Source organism: Telmatherina bonti, assembly GCF_933228915.1.
Source record: "Telmatherina bonti genome assembly, chromosome: 17".
Taxonomy (NCBI): domain Eukaryota; kingdom Metazoa; phylum Chordata; class Actinopteri; order Atheriniformes; family Telmatherinidae; genus Telmatherina; species Telmatherina bonti.
The window spans coordinates 20,689,772-20,705,100 of NC_136615.1; the positions used below are offsets into that span (position 1 = coordinate 20,689,772).

Here is a 15,329-nt window from a genome sequence, read left to right on the forward strand (position 1 = left end):
TACCCTCCGTTCCACCAGGGGGCAGTAGTGAGTCTACATCCAGCTTGCTTGAATTCAGTGATTTTTATCTGGCCGTCTCTGACACAAACTGGAGTAAACCACCAGCAGTGCGTATGTGTGTGTATTCAAGCTTGTGACTGTCTGTGTACTTGAGCATAAAATAGAAAAGCGTACAAAATTTTATTGGGTGAAAATCATAGACTGTATGGGTGAAAATGCATCCAGTTCGAGTATCTATTCCGTCGTTTCGTTCAGAAAACAACTCCATGGAGAGAGGATACACGGTAAGTCCTTCACTGACAACCTCTGCCATCAGTTTGTATCGTCAACTCTTATGTGCTTTCTCTTTTCGTTTATTCTTTGTCTGATTTGAAATGTTTTATTTGGTTTGGTTTGCATTCCTGACATGAGCACTGAATTTACGTCGTTTGCATTGTAAACAAGCCAACCTTTATTTAACTAAAAGCTATTCCCTGATTTCTGACTTTGTATCCAACTAAATAATCCTTCAGGTTCGTAGATTAACAGAATAAATAATGTAGCTATTTTCAGTCATTTTGACAACAAATACAGTTCTAGCAGCTGGAAACTGCCAGAAAATAGACAAAAGTGGGGGAAATTTTCTGATCTAAAAATAAATAGATTCAGTCTTGTCCGTCTGTAATCTTCAGGTAACACCTTTCTAGTCTTTCTGATCACAACCTAAACTTACATTTATACAGCACTTATTTTTAATATTCAAAACCATTTTTCTACTGTGTTTTCAATCACACACTGTCCATATGTAAGAGGACAGTTACTTTACATGGCATCATTTTGGAGAAGCCTGTGTACCTCTTTTAAAAGAGGTAGAGATTATTACAACTTTTAAAACTAGTTAATAGATCTTCAGTGATCACATAAGGCTGCCATGATCGGATGTCCCATCAGGTAAACAGTTTTTTAAATGGGTGAATAAACAGATTTTATATATACAAGCTTTGTTCATCCGTACTAGTAAATTAATAGTCACAACTTTTTTTTGTTTGTTTTTTTTTTTTTGTTAAGGATTACATGGCCAGCACTGCTGTCATCTATAGTGAATTTCTTCTGTGACATAATACTGTCAGGAACAGAAGAATTCAGCTGAGGAAAGGAAGTAGAAAACTGTCTGTTTAGGGATGTTAACAGTACCTCTGACTGCTCACACCACAGCAGGCAGATGTTTCCTCTTAGTATCTAGCTGGCATCAGCATTAATGGTCACACACTGACTGACTGAGATATATTCCTTTAACAAGCAGCACTGAGAGTCTTTTTTTCTTTTCTGTCTTTCAGGTGTTTAAAATTGATGTGCTAATGAATGGCAGACTACATACGATTGAGAAACGCTACAGTGAATTCCACGCTTTGCATAAAATGGTGAGATTTGGTGCATTTCTAGTTTATAACATCAGTTCATCGTGGTCAAGACTATTACCCTTTCCTTTGACATTATTTATATAGAATTTTGTTTTCATAGATGTACACATTAAAGTGGAACTATTATGTGCATTTCAGGCTAATTTATTTTTATTTCTGAGACCAGAAGGGCTGGGATTGATCGAGTTATTGTCACAAATCGCTTTATTTACTTCAGACCGACCCTCTCCGTAGGCTGTCAGATCAGCCTGTGGGCAAAACGAGCGGATTGAGACTCTTCCGCATTAAGCCCCGCCTCCCGCCACTGCACTACATCAGGAGCGCGCACCGCACCTGCTTTCGCCGTCATTGTAACATCTCATAAACAGAAGGATTAGGCTAATATGAATTCAATAAAAAACACAAAATACAATGTCAACACATAGCATACAACCCTACATGTTGGAACCTGAATCAGACCCTGAAAACGAAGTGGAAAACAGCAACCCACAGCAACGAATGCAGCAGTTTGTCTCTCTTTGGTAAACTCACCAGCCATCGTTGGAAATAACTTTATCCGACATTTTCCACCCGCCTGATGTATTTGTACATGCCCTTGTTAACCAGTAGAAGGTAACCAATCACCAAACCTTATCCCCCGGGACGTCACAAGGATTTCGAAGTAGAAAAAACTCTCTAAAACAACGCGTTTTCGTCCCCATGGAAACCGAATGCAGAGAGTGCTGGAACTCAAACTCAAACATGCGTTTAGGTGATAAAAAAACAGTGCCGTTCACATGTCTGATGAGGATTCAACACTAACACTGTAGAAAGCTCAGAAAACTCCAAATACCATAATAGCACCCCTTTAAAGTAAAAAAAAATAGTTTGATGGCAATGTGAGCTCTGAACACTTCTGATAGACTTTTTATGTATTTTTGTTTTAATTGGATTTTTTTGTGGATAAATATTAAACTGGCTCATTTAAATAACTCTAGCTGTCTTAATTTGCTTGATTTACACTTTTTTTTTCTTTTTTCTGTACAAAGCTGAGAGGAGCACAAAAAAGTCAGTGCAATGACTAATCACTGTGCTTCAAGTGGTTATAGTTTGAAGCTTTAACTTTAGAGATGAGTCCCTCTTTTAGCTCTGCTCGTCAATCCAAACTTTGATGAAATGAAGCTGCACTGTATGTTAAAACCTGTTCAAAATGAAAGGATAAAACACAAAATGCTCCTAAGTTTACCCACTAATAATAATAATACATGTGCTAATTTACAGCTATTTACATAGACTATAATAATGTTTACAGTAAACAGGGTAAATTTGAAAGCCTTCCTTCCCATCAGTCTTTCCTGCTCTGACTTTATTCTGTGAATATTACTACTCAGAAAAGACTTGGGAGTTACAGACAGCTCACCAATATGCTCTAAATAACATATGAGATGAAGAAAAAACCATTTGATCTCTCCACATATCAGTCTCCTTTCGGTCTTTAGAGATATTAGCTCATATGAAAGAATCTGCTTCAGTTTGTATATTATTTTACTCTACATTCCTATTTTAAGCATTATTATCATAAAATGCTTATTTACTTTTCTGTCACTAGTCCTGTATTGCTCACAGAGCCAATATTGGGGTCATTTTACTCCCTCTCATACATCACAGTCTATTTTAAGGAAAATTGTTTCAAGCAGCTGAACTGTTGATGGAAACATGTCATATGGTGATGATACGTATGTTAGAAATCTCTACTGCTAGCAAGGCTGTGACAGTCAGCTCTCTTCTACCTCACTTGCTCCATTCATAGCAGTTTATTGATCTGATTGTTTGTATTGATAGACAGCTTTGATTCAACACTTCTTGTGTATTTTTTTAAGTTTTTAAAATGCTTACATTTTTGTTCAAATCGTTCCTCTGGAGAACATCCAAACAAATGTAGCATACTGGGTTAGTCTTAGGATCTGAATGTCAAAGCAAAGTGCTTGAATATAGCCCGGTAATTTCACACTGCCCTGCAATGTCCCAGTTCATTCCAGAAATGAAAGGTTTCTCCCTTTGTATTGGTTCATATAAATTTATCCTGGAAGTCTTTCTTAGCTCAGTTTATTTTAATAAATTGGCGAACACAGCTATTATAAATTGAACTGACATGGATTCATTATGACTGGATCACAGCAAATTGGCTTGAATTAATTAATATTTGGATTTGGTTGGAGCTGTGTGGGAGTCTGGATCAGGATGGGGGGTTTTTAGTCAGCAGGGGGCTCTTGTCCTTTGGATCATTAACCTGCTGACAACAAAACAATTCTGCATCTTTAGACAAGTTTGTATGAAGAATTCCTCTCAAAGTCCATTAAATAAATACATTTTGCAACACCGTGGAATGAAAACGACATTCCCACCTCCCATGTGCTTTAGCCTTTGTGGAATCTGATTTGGAATTCCTTCGTTTGTTTGTTTTGTCTTCACAAGGTCTTGATACGTACATGAACATATTATTGCACACATTTCCTGAAGTTGCTCTTTCTTTGCATGATCAGCAGCTTTAACTCCTCGTTCCTAATTTCAGAATTAATCCTTAGAGGCTTGTGACATGTTGTGTCTAAATACTTTTAGAAAATTATTTTACTTTTTATTTTAACTTTTTTTTTTAACTGTTTTAATTCTTCCAGCTGAAGAAGAGCATCAAGCCTCCTGAAATCCCTTCTAAACATGTCAGAAACTGGGTTCCCAAAGTCCTGGAGCAGAGGAGGCAAGGCCTGGAGCTCTACCTGCAGGTACTTGCACACGTTGTCACATCTGGCCATCAAATCAAGAGCTGAAATGTTTAGTTTGTATCATATAGAGTCTCTGCTTTTACCGCATGGAAGTTTTGTCTAACCAAAAAGACAAACAGTGAAACCAGAGGAGGTCAAACAGATTCAAGCCGGGCAGTCGTAGAACTTTGGTTTTCACCCGCTGCCTCGTGCACTCACTAAAATTTGCTTTTGTTTTGTCAGACTGTAATTATGGAAAATGAGGTTCTTCCAAAGATATTCCTGGATTTCCTGAACATCCGCCATTTTCCCTCAGTGCCAAAAACGGAGAGCTGCGGGTGAGTTGAAACTGCAGGTTTGCTTTGAAATAAAAGAGCAATTTGTGGCAGCTTTTGTTTGTGGACAAGTTTGTTTCCCAGGGTTGAGGAGGAGTGTGTGGCCTAACTCTCAGTTCTCTCTTTAAGGTCCTTTGATACAGAATCGATGGAATCCAGGTGAGTCATTCTGAGCTTCCTTATCTGTGCGGGCCAGCTGGTCACATGCTTGTGTACTTTAACCAGTTCAGTCACTGTTTGCTGTTCTCTTGATTTCTGACTTCTTCTGTTTATACTCTCTTTCAGTAAACTTTCTCATCAGCCAGTCATGCTGTTTCTGAGAGACCCCTACCTGTTGCCATCTTCACACGGTGCGTTCAGGCTGATATTGCAAAGTATCCTGTGAAAGACATAATAATTCCAATACCACACATCATACTCCTGGAAATATAAAAGAACTGTGTAAGCTTAAACATACAATTATCTTCTTTACTTACAGATTCATTGTCTAATGTCGTGATTGAAGGTGTGATTCACGGGGTTTTCTATCCAGATCTTCAGCCAAGGTAGAGCTGCAGAGACATATCTGAAGGGCACATCACCACAAACTGATGCTTCATGTCCCAACACCATTTCAGGTGTGCATCAGGAAGAAAATAGTTTCGAAACACTGAGCCTCATTGGTATGACTGAAAGCATATAACATCTACTATTTTATACACTTAAAAAAAGATGCTTAATCTCTACATAGCCTGATAAAACATGAACACTAACTCATCCATTGTACTTAGATTCACTAACATTTACGAGTTTAACTTGAGAACTTCTCTTTAAGCTTGATGTGAAACAAATTTTTGATGACACAAGATTATCTTCAGGTGGAATAAAACTGAAAACATTGTAATAAATTAACTCATCTTAAAAAGCAAATAAGGCTTAACATCTGCAAAGGAACAACTGGAAATACAGAAGCAGGCTTTTCTGTTAAGGGAGAAGCTGCGAGATGTGTTTTGGATTTTAGTGGATTGTAGCAGAAAGGAGATGAGGATGACTGCTGGAGGAATACTTGAGTTTTTCCAGGATCAGATGTTGGAGCGTTGCAACGTGGAGCTGCATCATCCATGGCTTCCAAACAGGAAGGTTCCCTTTGTAGCACCTTCAATGTTTTTGTTTTTTCCATTTTTTTTGCGCTGCCAAACGGAGCCAGTTAACATTGTTGAGGGACAAAGCAGGTCGATTTTTTTTTTTTTTTAATGGAGTTGTGGAGCTGTGTCACATGTTTAGGAAAAGACTGTGATAGGGATGTGGAACTTGATCGTGAAGCCTGAGAAGTCAGTGACACAGTACTGTTGTGTCAACAGTGGTGCTGCTGAGGTCTGCTGGAGGAGCTGCTCAGACCTGGGATCAACTTGAGGTTTTGGATGAACAACCAGTTTAAAATTAAACTACAACAGATTTAAATGTGGCTCAGCATACGTGTGGAAAGATGTATGCAAGTCAGCATCATCTGAGCTGTGCGATACGAATAAAGACTGCTAATATTGCTACTTTTACAGTTTTTGTTTCACCTGTTTAGCTCTGCTTGTTGTTTCTGCTCCATGCAGGACTTGAGGGACCTTGGCTCTGTGTAGCATCCTGAAATGTGTCACCACTAACTTTGAGAGAAATCATAAAGATGTCACCAGCAGAGGCTGCTTCACATCCTCTTTGAAACCTGTAAAATATACCACACCCACTGCTGCTGTCATGGTTTACACTCAGAAGCTTTTTATTTTAGCTGAAAACTGACTCTGGGTTATGAAACAGTTTAGTTTTAGTTACTTCATTTACAGTGCTCAAAGTCCTCTGCCTAAAAAAAACAACTAAATCTTTAGGTCAAAGTTTCGAGATAACTTATCAAAATATTGCCTTTTTTATCACTAAGTTTCACTGTTTAACACTAACACCAGTCACTTAGAGTTAAAGTATAATTTACACATTATGTGGTCATTAAAGGGTCGGCTGTAACAAAAAGGGATGCATTTAGTCGAATGAAGACTTGCAGTCAGTGAGACATTGTGCAATAAAAAATAAAACAGCTAATCTTTATACTTTTTTAATCAACTAAATCTGTGAAATGAAACATCTGAATCTGTGGACACTTAAAAGATTTGGAGGTTTTGTGGACTGTTGTGCTGCAGGTGATTGTTCTTTTTAGATGAATAATCAATGAACTAACTATTGTCTGAACTGCCTTGTCGAGCCTTTTTATATGACTGGACTTTGACTACATAATACTGATAACTACATAATCGTACTAAATAGATTAAAGTCTGAATCTCAGCAAATACTAAAGAAAAAAATCATGATTGTAAAGTAAATAATTTCTTTTACGATTCAACAAAAAGAATTGTGTTCATGTTGTGTAACATTGTGCTCTGTGAATTGTCATGTGTGCCATAACGCCAAACTAAAGTGAACACCGAAATGTTACTGTCGCACTTTAACATGAACGCTTTGTAAACCTCCACCAATGAAATAAACATTTCCACAAACCTTGTCAGACTGAGTTTATTTTTAATTAAATAAAAATTCGATTTTTTTTTTTTTTACATCATTAGAAAAAAGACCAGAAAAACGTTTGATAGGCTAACAGTTGTTTTTCCTCACATTGTACAAAAAAAAAAGACAAACTCCTTTAAAAAAAAAAAAGAATTAAATTCTTCTAAATCTGTGTGTGTGTGTGTGTCCCATTCAGCTGCTTGTTTTTAGCTGTTTCACATCATCCTAAGCAAAACAATGATAATTCAGCTTATTCATAAGAATTATATAATGCCTGGTAGGTCTGCTGAGCAATTCTGTCGTCATACTTCTGTTTTCTGTCCCATAACACAATGCAATATGTTAATGTAGAGCTGGGTCTGAACTGCATCTTTTGATGTAGGTTTTGATTTTTAAATTTAAAAAAAGAAATACTTAACATTGGGCAGGAATCTGGAATGCCAAATATTTAAGAAAGTTAAAAAGAGAAAAAAAAGACTGTTTTGAATCCTGGGCAGCAAGGTCCCAGTCCAGTAACAGTCTAATAGTAACACTCTGAATGACATGTGTGGTTCAGCACCTAGTGAATTAATCTGCATTTGTGATACTTTGGTCTAAATGGACTTTAAAGTTCTCCGTGACCAACTTCATCTTTTAGCTGCTCATCTTGGTTGCCTTCCTCTTGAGGTTCTTTCATGTTGGCAAAGTCAACTTCTCTTCTCAGCTGATCCAGAGGAGGAAGACCTACCACCAGGTTTCGCACTGCAATGGCTGTCATCAAGAATCTACAAGACAACATGACAAAAATATTTACTGTACATCTTCTGCTTCAAACCACAACAAACCACAGCTGTTAGCGTCATGCTGGAGAACACACCCTCTTCTTATTGTATAGTACTTCTTCACAGCAAAGCGGTCCAGTCGCTGGAGCACGCCAGCCTCCCGCCGTTTCTTCACCTCCTTCATCCGGCGCTGCCTTTTGAGGAACAGCTGCACAACGGGGTCAGTGGCATTGACCTCTGCTCCTTCATCATCGTCTGCAGCTAATAGAGGCTGCAGCTCAGGAGGAAGAGGTTCAGTTTCTGTGGGGTAAGATTGACAAGTCAACTTCGGATGTGAGAAAAGAATTGTATCTGACACAGGCGTAGCGACACAACCATGACGAACTGTGTGTAATGAGAAGAACGAAGAGAACAGAGCACTGATCTCAACAGCATTGTTGTCAGTCTGAATTTACATGGAGACAAAAACTTAAAACAGTTCTCCAAAATTCTTCAAGCATCATCCTGCCAGGTAAGCTGACAATCGTCCCTGCTGCAGTGCCGATATTTTCACCTGTTCCATTTTTGATGCGCTCCTGCAGTTCATACAGCTTGGTGAAGTTCTCCTGTAGCGCCGCTTCCGTGGTGTTGACATAGATGTACATGTAACACGATGGGTCTTCAGACACAGTGTACACCTTATGATAAGCCCCAGCAGGAACCTGCACACATCCACATTATACAGAGTCTCACTGTGGAAGTGCCGCATGAACCAAATAAAATTTTAATACATTGTTCCACTTCTGTTAAATACATAAAATATTTCTGCTTTTTTTTAAATGTATTTTTACTTAACCACTTTATTTTTATCTACTCCTTTCTATATCACTCTAAACATTTCCAAAATGACTTTTCCAGTCTCTCGTTTACACTCCAGCTTTATTCCAGACAGTTTTGTGGCTATGATCATGCAAATCCAGACGCCCTGGACAGGAACTTAATTCCTTCCCTCGGTGTCTACTTGTTGTGGTTTGAGTAACTTGTAAGACAGGTTTTATCATGCTGCACTACTATGTGTTTACGAAGACAGTTGGGAAACTTAAGATAAAGGAACACCCATGACGTAGGGGCAGCAGACTTGTTCTTGATCTAAACTTTGCTAATACCAGTGTGCTATCTGTTCTCTTAACCTTTAAATGAGAAATGGGGAAAAGTGAAACAGAAAGATAAATGAAAAAATAAAGGAACAGGTTACACTACATCAGATTAAAACCCAAATAAAACAAGTATTTCCAGGAAATGACAGAGTGGGTCACACTATAATTAAGGAAGCTGAGATCATTCCATGTCAGCACTTAAATGGCATAAAGAGCTATATGTTTATTACCGACCTATTGGGGCAGCAGCATCAAAGCCAGAAACTTTAAAAACTGAACAAACTTTACAAAAAAAAAAAAATAGCATATTCTGTGCGTTGGAAAATTTTGGAGCTGATTGTACAGAAAACAATGCTGGACAAGTTGCCGGAAAAATAGGACAATTCCTCACATCCACAACACAGAACATTAAATAAATAACTGTGTTATTAATGAGAGGTTTCTTCCAGGATGCTCCAAGACAGAAAGATATAGGTGGTCATTCCTGCTAGCAGCCACTGCAGGACTGGACCAACTAGTCATTTTCATTTATTCATTCTTTCTTTTCAATAACTTTCCTTTTTCTATGTTTAAAAGTCATTTACAGATTCTTTATTGTTTTGTTTCCATAAGTTTGTCACTGACAGTGATATTGGTGTGTAACAGTACCTTTGTCTGCTGACCCGGCTGCAGAGTGTAGTTCTTTTTCTCCTCCACTACTTCAACATTCACCTGCCCCTGTAATACGTGGATGCTGGTGTTGCCCAGATCTTCACTGACAAAGTTCTCTAAGTGCAAACCTGAAAGGTAGCATGTAGTCAGTAAACACACCTGCAGTCATTCCTTCCAGTTATTAGAAAAATGGGAGAAAGAGACTTCAGCAACCTGGGAAATCAGCTATGAAGACTATCTCTGTCTGATTGTCCAAACTGCCTTCAATCTCCTGGAACTTGGTTCTCCAGGGTGAGAGGTCCACAAGCAGAGGCATCAGCCACTTGTTTGGTTGGAAAGGTGACCAGTCAGCTTTCACAATGTCCACACGGGGATCAAAGATCCTTCAAGAAGAGTCCAGCTTAAATTCAAAACTCACATCTTATTCCATCTTTAGGCCATAGCAAATTCACTGAACACTGTTGTCTGAGATAAAATGATGTCATACCTTTGCTGGAAGCGCTCGTTAATTGACACCCAGATGTCAAAGTAGATTTCAGGATCAGAAATATTGTAGCGTGGCAGTAAGCTGCTGAGACACGTAGCATACTGCTTCAGCATGTCGCCGTGGTCTTTCCAGCGGCGACTCTGTGTGAACACCTGCAGTGCCCAGACAGGCTTGGTCTTACTTTGTAAATCAGCTAAACTTGAATACAATGAATGAATGAATGAGACTGATCATTGTACATAAAATATTGTTAATCAGAATAAATTTAGTTAATGGGGTTTATTTTTCACAAATTAATTCTTTTTCTAGTAACTCACTCCTGGGTTCAGATATCCAATTTCACCCGTTTTTCCATCTTTGTAAGTGATCTTAACATGCTGATGGGTGCGGGAGTGAACCATCATGTCCCATGAGTAGCCATACAAACCATTGGTCCAGTTGTTGTAACCCTGAAGGAAAAAAAAACATGCAAAATGAAGACTAGTTTATCAAAAAAAAAAAAAAAAAAAACACACCAAAAATTTCCCAAATAAAATTTACAAGAGTTGCATGAAAATAAATGTTCAAAAATGTTTCTGGTGTGTTAAAAAGGAGAAGGATTATATGAGTTAGACTTCATATTCCTTGTTAAATATGTTGAATTGAGATTATTTTTGTTGTTGTTGGTATAAATTATTCACAATTGGCCATTTATTTCTCTTTTTCAATATGTTAAAAAATAAACCATTCATTCAAAAGTTTGGGTTATTAAAAGTCTGGATGATGAGTGTGTGCTTTTCTCTCTGCTGATGACACAAGACTGAGCTGTTTGCTGTGAAACAATGATTGTTGACTCTGGTTAGGCAACACCAACTCAGAGAGACATTAAAAGCTTTTCTAGTCACTGCAAAAAAACAATCTTTTCAAACAGACGACCCAAGAGCCAAAAATGCAGTATTTAAAAAAGAAAAAGGGGAAAAAAAAAGACTTTTGATGAAGCCTTACCTGTGTGATGAAATGGGTGTAGGGCATGCAGAACTGTTCAGTTATGTAGAGAAGAGTAAAAATGGTCCCCAGCTTGTGCTTAAGTCTAGGTTTGGGGGCTCGGACAGCAGTGTCCTGTCGTTCAGCAGGGCGGATTTCATGGTAAATACAGGAGGTGCTGGACTGAGGTTTTGCTGAAGTCAGAGGCAGGACCGCACTGAGGAATGATGGGAAACTGCCAAAAAATCGTCTTGGCCAATCAGGGTAGCAGAAGAGAGGACTGGTGGCAAGCATTGTATAGGCAAACATCCCTGAGGATGATTCACATGATCAGACTGAGTTAAAATGACACCACAGATATAACTGAGATTTGCATCTACTTTTGGTAACAGGAAAGAGAACGGTTCACACTAACCAATGCTGAAGAGCTGAGAGTTCATGCAGTGGAAGTAAGAGACAAAGAAAAACGCATAAGGCCGTGTGGCGTCAAAAAATAGCAGATAGCCAGCGGTGAGATCCAGAATAAGACCCCCTCCATGAACCACCAGCAGACTGACTAACTCCACAGGAAGAATAACTCTGGAAACAAAAATCATGGTTATCACAAGAACAAAGGGAAGTATGTTCAGTGATGAAAGGCTGCTACAATGGCACCTACTTGAAAGGATCAAAGAGCCAATGGTGTGCAAGATATGACATCGAGTATCCCTCCACCCAGTCTGCATCCAGCTTTTTGATTCCAGCAATGAAGTACACTATAAAAATCTTCAAGTAATGGGAACATAAACATCATTAAGTCACCTGCTATCATAATGTGTGCATCACTAGCACAAACCTGCGTCCTCAGAACGGTGTAATTCCAAAGAGGCACATGAGCATTTCTAATGGATGGCCTTCGCAATCCATCGACTGACCTACAAATGTACACATACATCAGTGAGAAGCCGTCAAGCACACACAGAGGCAGACCAGTAAGCATCTCCTCACCAGTATCTGTTTGCATCCATGAGAGTGAGTTGAAATCCAATGAGACCATAGAGGTATGAGTGGTTATTCCAGGCCGTTTTGTCCAGAAAGAAGATGTACCAGTATGTTGAGATGAACATGAGGCAAGACAGGCGGTAGAAACAACCAAGCATGATGCCCAGCGCGCCTTTGATTGGAAACAAACACACAACTTCAGTTGGAGATCAGCCTTTCCTCTTTCTCTCTCTGTCTCTCTCTCCTAGCTAGTTCTCTGTAGAGCACCAGGTGGCAGGGAAGGTGTAACCAAAGAATGAAATGTTGTAACAGCGTATGTACAATCATTTTTATACGTTCACTTAAATAAAACGTGTATAACCAAGTATTTATTCAATTTAGTTGTAACACTGCAACAAAAGTGCCCCCAGTAAGATTTTCCTATAAAATTAATTTTAAAAAAAAACAAAAAAAACAGGATCCCGTTCTCCAGCTGGTATCTGCAGACCGTGTAACCGTTTGACCTTTCAACCTAATCTTTGCAATTAACCAAAGATGGTGACCCACCAAGAAACATCACTAAATAGACCAGGTACATCCAGTCCAATGGCAAAGGCTGCAAGAAGTTAAAAAGAGGAAAGCGACACACAGGAGCCCCATCTAGGTACTTGTAGTCCAGATGACTGAGACCGCGTTCCTGTGTGATGTCAATAGCCATCAACAGGCCTGCATGTAGCAAAAATAGACACAGTAGTGAGAATTGGCACAGTTTTGCAACAGACTTAGACTGGTTGAGTAGAGGGCAATAATTTACCAAACAAGCAGCGGAAGATGCCCAGAGATGCAGGGTCAGTGGGGCGGTTCAGCAGGGTCACTAGGTTCTGCCAGGAGCTTAGGTCCTCCTTTCTGAATCCAAAGATCTGCTCCATTTTGCTCTGGGTCTTTGCTTGATCTGTTTTAGGAGTTGCATCCTTCTTTGAAATTTGTTCTTCTCCATCACTGCCAACAAGAGCACCTAGAAGTTGTACAGAATTATGGGTCACACTAAGTTGTGTTTGTGGCAAAACAATAAAGCTGTTCACAACGTGAATGCACTTTGTTTGGAAATGTTGCATGGTTCACCAAACATCCCGCACGTGCTTGTACACGTAGCACGGCCTTGGTTTAGATAACTGCTTGTTAAATTCTGTTCTAACTGGTAATTAAAGTGAAGCAACAACAACACGACGTAAACCTCTCAATGTAAACAATAACCTCACCTGCAATAGCGTCTCCCGCCTCCATAGTTCTAGTCGCTGGAAATCGTTTTGGGACAGGGGGGATCTTTTCACAGCTCTCCCTGCCCCAGGTACGTGAGGAATGAAACGGTCAGAGTTTACGTGTCACAGTCCCCCACACACACACACACATACACAGGGGTTTGACAGGCAGAAAAGAGGAGGTGGAGGAGGACAGTTTGGGAGGGATAGGAATGTTGTTAAAGAAGTACTCATTGCCTATTGGCTGATTTCGTAAAAGCCACACCTTCCTTTACGTCATTTCCTGGTAGAGTCCTTGGTTTTGGAGTACACGTTTTTGCTCTTTGATAAATAAATGAATGAATGAATGAAAGAATAAATAAATAAATAAATAAATTTTGTTTAAACCAGTCTTATTTTTTGGTTTTTAAAGAATGTCTATTGAATGTCTCTAAAGTGGAGTCCAGGAAGTCTAGCCATCAATTCCAATGTCTGATGGCAAGAATAATAACTTTTCCCTTTAAAGTATTTCGTTTTGGACTCGGTGACATCAAACATTTATTTACACACAAGTATTTATTTTATTATTTTTGGATTACTTTTGTGTAGTTATCACACCAGTTCTCTCCTCATTGGGGTCCTCTTTACCGAGGGCTGCCCCTGCTCTGACTGCATGGATGTTGCTGTGAGGGCTGGTCCTGTCTGGGTAGTCGGGATCCAGCGCTGCAGCATTACAGTTGTGGCATGGGTCCTGTCTGCCCGGACCCGGGTGGCCCCCACGGTGACAGCCTTGGTGGTCGTGGGTGGGGGTAGCCCTTTGTGTAGATGCACCCTGAGGATATCGTTTCCTTATCTGGTACAAATGTACCAGGCCATTTGTCTTCTTTTAACTGTTATAGGGGTTAACAGAGCACGGGTGAGGGTGGTTGTGGGTGGGTGTAAGGGACTATGGATGTATGTGTGTGTGTTTTATCTATTTGATGTAAATTGTTTTATTATGTGAAGCACTTTATATTGTTTTTAAGCACGAAAAGTGCTTTACAAATAAAGTTTGATTTGATTTGATTTGATATGGCCATCAACTGCCGTGAGTAAAATGAGAGTGAACCTGACTGTATCTACATCTGACAGTGTGATGATACATTAAAACAGGTTGAGAAGAAAATACAGTGTTCATGAAAAAAATTAGTAATGTTGAAAACCAGCTTGTTTTCTAAGGTTAACCTTGAGAGTTGGCGGTGCACACTGATTTGTTCTCATGGGAAAATGTAGTACTAACCAAGCCGCCCTGTTCTGTGCAAATTTGTAATTTATTTAGTTGATCCTTAGATGCACCAGACTACACAGGTGCAAAATAATCTGGGTAATACAAAAGTAAAGATTTTGTCATCACATCCACAATGTGTGAAGGGACAATTTACTATGAAGATGCCACAGCCCGTCTGCTTTACTATGGTATCAATGTGGTCGGCCCTTGACAGCTGACCATCAGTTATTGTGCCCTATAATTTTACTTTACGGTTCTGTAGGTTCCCCAGACACAAAATTAAATTAATTTTTGGTGTAGATCAGTGTTTCCCAATTCTGGTCCTCGAGTACCACCCCCCTGCATGTCTTGAATGCACACTGACACAGCTTATTCAGATTAATGAACTTTCTCATCAGGTTCTTTAAAAGCCTGTTAATGAACCATTTATTTTAATTCCTGTGTGTTAAATTAGGGTTACCCTTAAAAAAAATGGGCAGGGGTACTTGAGGTGCAAGCTAATGTTAACCCATATGTAGAAATATCAAAGTCATACATTAAAAGTCTCTGAGCCTTTTTGCATATTAAGTGGTACTCATTGCTGCTGCATGTATTTTCTAGTTCTTAAAATGGCAACAACTTTTTCCCTTCCACTGTTCTTTAAACTTGTCTTTGTGACTTCAATATCACAGGAGACCACTGGAGAGCAGTCATGTCAATGAAATCTTTCATTATCTGCAATCATTTGGTCTGTTGACCTAGAGGTCTCAGCAAAGTGATAAGGCAGTTCACACAGATCAGTGTTTTTACATTTTAAATGTTTTTCACTGTGTGACGAATAAGGAGAGAATGAAGTAAAAGGGAAAACTGATCACTGCTCTATCTTGAGTAATA

The 15,329-nt window shown here is 39.1% G+C and overlaps 2 protein-coding genes across 3 annotated transcripts; one reads left to right on the plus strand and one right to left on the minus strand.

The window, feature by feature from the left end:
• Positions 1 to 104: 104 nt before the first annotated feature.
• Positions 105 to 5,080, plus strand: snx24 (sorting nexin 24). The gene is made up of 7 exons (XM_079257144.1): positions 105 to 284; positions 1,317 to 1,400; positions 4,055 to 4,159; positions 4,382 to 4,476; positions 4,603 to 4,632; positions 4,759 to 4,823; positions 4,952 to 5,080. Exons 1-7 carry the CDS (start codon positions 216 to 218, stop codon positions 5,020 to 5,022), a joined length of 519 nt encoding a protein of 172 aa, XP_079113270.1. The 5' UTR covers positions 105 to 215; the 3' UTR covers positions 5,023 to 5,080.
• A 2,516-nt stretch (positions 5,081 to 7,596) lies between these two features.
• ggcx (gamma-glutamyl carboxylase) lies at positions 7,597 to 13,345 on the minus strand. 2 transcript variants are annotated; one of them, XM_079257142.1, is made up of 15 exons: positions 13,211 to 13,345; positions 12,766 to 12,966; positions 12,519 to 12,677; positions 11,979 to 12,144; positions 11,827 to 11,905; positions 11,650 to 11,756; positions 11,407 to 11,570; positions 11,013 to 11,302; positions 10,346 to 10,477; positions 10,029 to 10,180; positions 9,755 to 9,924; positions 9,539 to 9,669; positions 8,308 to 8,455; positions 7,850 to 8,054; positions 7,597 to 7,757 (listed from the first exon to the last, which is right to left on the minus strand). In XM_079257142.1, exons 1-15 carry the CDS (start codon positions 13,233 to 13,235, stop codon positions 7,598 to 7,600), a joined length of 2,289 nt encoding a protein of 762 aa, XP_079113268.1. In that variant the 5' UTR covers positions 13,236 to 13,345; the 3' UTR covers position 7,597. The 2 variants fall into 2 exon arrangements, with proteins under 2 accessions (XP_079113268.1, XP_079113269.1); XM_079257143.1 differs by lacking the exon at positions 11,650 to 11,756 and having other exon boundaries at positions 11,407 to 11,419.
• Between the last annotated feature and the right edge of the window lie 1,984 nt (positions 13,346 to 15,329).

Excerpts from the sequence above, each read along its gene's own strand:
- snx24 (XM_079257144.1), top strand. The coding sequence starts at position 216 with ATGCATCCAGTTCGAGTATCTATTCCGTCGTTTCGTTCAGAAAACAAC. Across the intron at positions 285-1,316 it reads CCATGGAGAGAGGATACACG|GTGTTTAAAATTGATGTGCT; the intron begins GTAAGTCCTTCA and ends TCTGTCTTTCAG. Across the intron at positions 4,477-4,602 it reads CCAAAAACGGAGAGCTGCGG|GTCCTTTGATACAGAATCGA; the intron begins GTGAGTTGAAAC and ends TCTCTCTTTAAG.
- ggcx (XM_079257142.1), bottom strand. The coding sequence starts at position 13,235 with ATGGAGGCGGGAGACGCTATTGCAG. Across the intron at positions 12,967-13,210 it reads GGCGGGAGACGCTATTGCAG|GTGCTCTTGTTGGCAGTGAT; the intron begins GTGAGGTTATTG and ends TACAACTTCTAG. Across the intron at positions 9,670-9,754 it reads CTTCATAGCTGATTTCCCAG|GTTTGCACTTAGAGAACTTT; the intron begins GTTGCTGAAGTC and ends GCTACCTTTCAG.